This window comes from Montipora foliosa, chromosome 10, assembly GCF_036669935.1.
Source record: "Montipora foliosa isolate CH-2021 chromosome 10, ASM3666993v2, whole genome shotgun sequence".
NCBI classification, from domain to species: domain Eukaryota; kingdom Metazoa; phylum Cnidaria; class Anthozoa; order Scleractinia; family Acroporidae; genus Montipora; species Montipora foliosa.
Window position 1 is genome coordinate 16749889 of NC_090878.1, and position 5000 is coordinate 16754888.

The 5000-nt window shown below is 39.7% G+C and overlaps 1 protein-coding gene across 1 annotated transcript in view; it reads left to right on the forward strand.

Annotated features, from left to right (window-relative positions):
- Positions 1 to 5000, forward strand: part of LOC137974305 (uncharacterized) — a 12712-nt gene that overhangs the window by 5773 nt on the left and 1939 nt on the right. Inside the window, exons 3-7 of the mRNA XM_068821189.1 lie at positions 227 to 284; positions 1274 to 1325; positions 3681 to 3726; positions 4022 to 4267; positions 4634 to 4711. Coding sequence (XP_068677290.1) covers positions 227 to 284; positions 1274 to 1325; positions 3681 to 3726; positions 4022 to 4267; positions 4634 to 4711 — 480 coding nt within the window. The remainder of the gene's footprint in view (positions 1 to 226; positions 285 to 1273; positions 1326 to 3680; positions 3727 to 4021; positions 4268 to 4633; positions 4712 to 5000) is intronic.

Below are 5000 nucleotides of genomic sequence, written 5' to 3' on the forward strand. Positions count from 1 at the left end.
TATGCAAATTGATTGGCTATCAATGCAAAAATTTCACCTTTTTTGCGCTATTTCAACTTTCTGCACTAATTTCCGAGCAACTTTTCTGCACTATGTTTGGTATTAATTGACGTGCTCTCGGGCAATCAACGCCCTGAAATTTCTGCATGTGTATTATTATATAATTTGAGCGATTATGACTTTAATGAAATTACAAGAAATTTATCATGATTGTGTTTACATGTAGATGCTGACACAACGCACAGAAACGTCATGCTGCAAGACAAAGACAATGATCCTTACAGGTTTGTTAAGTGCTTGTGCCGGTATCCAGCTGCTGTTTTTTTTCAAATAAATTCTCTCAGTTAGCACTGAATTTAATACACCTGGCCATAGGATTCTGCAATGAGTCAGGTTTCTGCACCCCTCGATTAACTATGGTTTCTGATACAACTTAAAGACGAAGATGCACTATAAAAAGTATGCTACCTAAGGCATAGGCGGATAATTTATCAATCAAGCGAGGACGAATACAGAGCTGTGGTATTTTTTGCATTGAAATGTCCCTAACGACGATGTGTCCGTAATATGTAATGACACGTTATCTGTCATTCTTATTTTTAAAATCCCAAGTCACTTTTGTAACCAATATATTTGCCTCTGTTTGTTGAACTCAGTTTTGAGCAAAATCAAAGCCTGAGGCGACCTTTGTATGGTGTGTCTCTGTGTTTAAGATAATTTTATGATAAATGGTTTGAACTCAGGAGTAGCATACTGTTACCTTGGCAAAATCAGATTGCACATGTGAGTAAAGTCCTGGGGACTGTTGCTTGTGACTGACCATTGGATCCGTACGGATGTCATCTTCAGAGTGAAGACCGTGATAATTGTGTTGCAGGTGGATCGTTAAGTAGTCTGCTTTTTAATTTGAGCACAGCTCAGTCATCCTTTATTAATTGCAGGGGACTTGATAATGGTGAGACAAACGAAAATTTCATATTTCTGCCTAGGGGGCCAATACCAATTTCATTGTTATCGTAGCTTTAAACAAAAGTTTGTTCTCTTACCTTTTTGAAATGACAGGACAGGCATGCATTATAGGTGACATAGTTTTTGAGTGGATGGTCTAACCTTCCCCCACCCACCCCGTTCATTAAGGAGTAAAATCGTATGACATTAGACAGAGTAAAATCTGTAAGGTGTCACTTCCAGGAGGCAATGGGTTAAGAGATAGCTACACCTCTCTCCCTGTGAACTGGTATTTGGCAATGTGCATTTTCTGATTGAATTGCAGTGTCTTAGGAGTGCCAAGTGACGCTAGAAATGATGACATCCGGAAACATAAGGTGATTCACTGGTTTTGCATTGCGCAACCCTACTACGCATAATTTATTGCGTTATTGGTGCGCGCATTAGCTCGCTCACGTTGATAAAAGGGCGGCTTTTCATTGACGCCACGTTGAATCTGTAAAGAAATGGCTATTTTCTCCTGAACGAGCACGGCTGAATCCCGAGGGATTGAAAAATTTTGTTTTTGCGCACCGAAACTCGTTCCCAAACCTTTCAACCCGAGGCTCGGGGTACGAAATCTATTGCCTATGGCCAATATGGCCGCCGCGCGAATAAGGCCTATTCTGTACTTCAGTTGTTGCCACCGACAAGTGCTCTCTTAGAGAAAGTGAACGTTAGTCATCAGTTCGCTAATCACTTCCAAGGCAACACTGTTACCGATATTACATAAAATATGTTGTGATGAGTTTGAAAATAATTGTAAAGAACGATTATTTTTAATACTTGCCTTACTTTTTACTTTATTGACAAACAATTCGCATCGAGCTAGGATCTATGCGTACGCCCACAACACAAATTCATGAAGAGACACTAAAAAGAACGAAATCTAGTAATCGGACTCTAATACGAGCTTTGCCTTAGCGTTGGGGACTGGGCAGAGCATTACACAGATTAATAAAAAACTTAGAGTGCGCAAGAAAACAAGAAATTATGAAAATGGGAACCAATGCTCAGTGATTGGCTTAGAGATCTTATGCCAAATGCTCTTTCAATCACATGCGAAAAAAAAAACTGAATGTACTTTCTCTGTTATTGTTTGTTTGTTTGTTTGTTTGTTTGTTTATTTGTTACTAGGAGTAATCATTAATCATGAAGTGCGTTCGTGGGGATGAAATTTGGGTTCTGAAATATGTGAGGAAGTATATGATGTTTCCGTCCTAGTAAACATCCTAATTCGAACGTGAGCAGTCTAACTTACATATCGATACATACGTTATTCCTGAGGAACTATGCCTTTGGAATCCTACATGAAATCCTTGTATAAGAATGGACTAGTTCCCACAATGTAATACGTTGGCTGTGTAAGCAACAAGTAGCCATCATACTTGCACGTTTGGTTAAGCAATAATACTTTCGATTCGTATCAGGCGAGTAACTGATCTCCTCATCAACTTATATAATAGTTCGACAGGTCACGTTAACTGCTTGTCACGCTTTCCTCAACTTCACTACACTACTATGAAAACCACGCGGTAGTCTTTGGACATCCGCTTCACGATGCTCAGACTTGCTCAGACTACTACGAAAACCATGAGGTGTGCGATAGTCTTTGCACATCTGACGTATGACGTCATTCAAAATAACGCCGAAAATGCAGACGGTCGACGAAAAATTCTCAAAGAAAGTCACACTTGAAACCACAGGACACCTTAGATTATGAACTGTGTTCTCCTTCGTTGAACGCAATTAATATGTTTTCATTTGCATCAAGAAAAGCGAAAGGATTATGACAAAGAGACGGCTTGGAAGAGAGGACAAGAAGAAAGAGTAATTCTAGTCTCTTCGCTTGCGTTTTCCCTCTCATTTTAATTTCAATTCAATTTTGATTTTGCGTGCAAAATGAATCAGAACGTGCATGTGGTAGAACGTTTAAATTCTGAACATCGCAAACAGTCGGCAGCGAAACAGCAGCAACTCTTGTTTCACGAGAGTCTCCAGTTCCCACAGTTAACGATGGTATTCCACAATGGCTTTATTGTGCCGCCCGTTATTTTTCAAAACGTGCATTTCAAAACGCGAGAAGATACATCATTTGTGGAGTGTATACACAGGCCAGTAGAAATACTGGTGAAGCGGCCTTTTTCTAGCTTTGTTTTCGTAGAGCAGTTCTCTGTTTTCCAATGCTCATCGACTGGCCTAGAGATCTCATGCCTAATTCTCTTTCAATTACAGGCGAAAGCAAAACCGAATGTACTTTCTCTGTTATTGGATTCGCTCTGACGAAGGGCTAACGCTCGAAACGTCAACTTTTAGAATCTCTGTACGGTGGCCAATTTACATTATCAACTCCGTTGATAAAACCAAATTTCTGTTATTGTTAGTCTGCCTGTCTGTCTCTCTGTCTGTTTTTTTATTTATTACTAGGAGTAATCCAATGATTAATTATGAAGTGCGTTCGTGGGGACAACATTTGGGTTCTGGAATATGTGAAGGAGTATATGATGTTTCCGTCCTAGTATACGTAAACTTCCTAGTCCGACCGGTGTTAGAACCCGCGTCCTTTTGTACAGTAGTCCAATTCTCAACTAACTGAGCCACCGGTGCAAGGTACCGCCAAGGCTAAATGTATAATTTCGCCAAGAGCTTTGGTTTTGTTAAGTAACTATTATTATTTTTCGTTTTAATTGTAGACAGCATTTGATGAGATTGATGGAAGACGATTGCTTTCTGGAAAAGGTAAGTTTGTGGCTGATGTACCATGTCGTATTTGAATATCATGATTCCACGGATTTTTAAAGTGAGGTCGCCTATAGGTAAAATCACACACATTTCTTTGTTACGCCACCAATCCTTTTCGTATCGCTAGAATTCAATTATTTTTTCTTGAAAGTACTTGCTTCCTGGCTGCTCATATCGCGCTCAAGGTTGTTCGCTGTTTTATGTTTTGCCATTAAATCAGCTGAAGTTGGAGATCAGTCAGACAGTGCCGATTTGCCTTCAAACACTCAAAAGTCTTTGCCGATTGCTTTAGGGATTGAAGACGGGCATCTCGCCCAGCTTCCTAGCGATGTTGTTAAATCACTTATGTCGGATTCATGCAGTCCAGAAGAAATTGTAGTTCAGCTGAAGGAGAGTCTACATTTGGTCGAAAAGTGTTTGGAGCAACCAAACCCTGAAACAAAGAGGACGATCCGTTGCCTGGCGAAGAGAGCAAGTGATTTAAACAGGGTTGATGTTGTCAAGCACCTGAGAGAAATTACACCAGCGGGGACCACTGGTAAGTTTGTAAACATGCAGTGTTTGTTCAGCTTCAAAGGTAGACTCTACAGTGAGCTGAGCCAGAGAAAAGCAATAACAAAGATATTCCGTATCTCAGCAAAAAGAAGCACGTAAAACCTAGATACCTCGTGAAGGTTCATGTTGACAATGACAGCTAACTACAGTTACAAAAAGAACATTCTGAAAGGAAATTTTGAATTCTGTGTGAATTAACCTCACCAACGATTTCGCCTATTACGTGTTTTTTTTTTTCTTTTTCTTTTTTTTCAATGTAGAATTGTCGCCTGCACATTCGTTTTTTCATTAATCTCTTTTGCTTTTTTCATGTTTTTTTGTCTGTCCAAATGAGCAATGTTTTTTGCAGGTCCCTTGCTACCAGGGAACCTTGATATTCACGATATCCCTCATAGTCAGATGAGAGAGCTTACAATCGACTTAAGCGGTAAGTTGAACCCAACATAGTGAAATTGAGCTAACACATTGCTGTTCTTATTTCCAAAGGAATTTGAATACCCTCTTTCCTAGTTGCTTTTTGCCGTACGAATTTGAAAACAGGTATCGTGGGAATTCATGACTGAAGATGGTGACTTCGCTAGCATAAATTCCCTGCATTCGACTAGTTCCACACAAAGCCTTAGAACAAAATATTTGTCCTTTAACTCGGATTGACACGGCATGTTCATTCCGAGGCAAAATGGCAAAACATCAGCTGGAAAGACAAGATTCAAAAT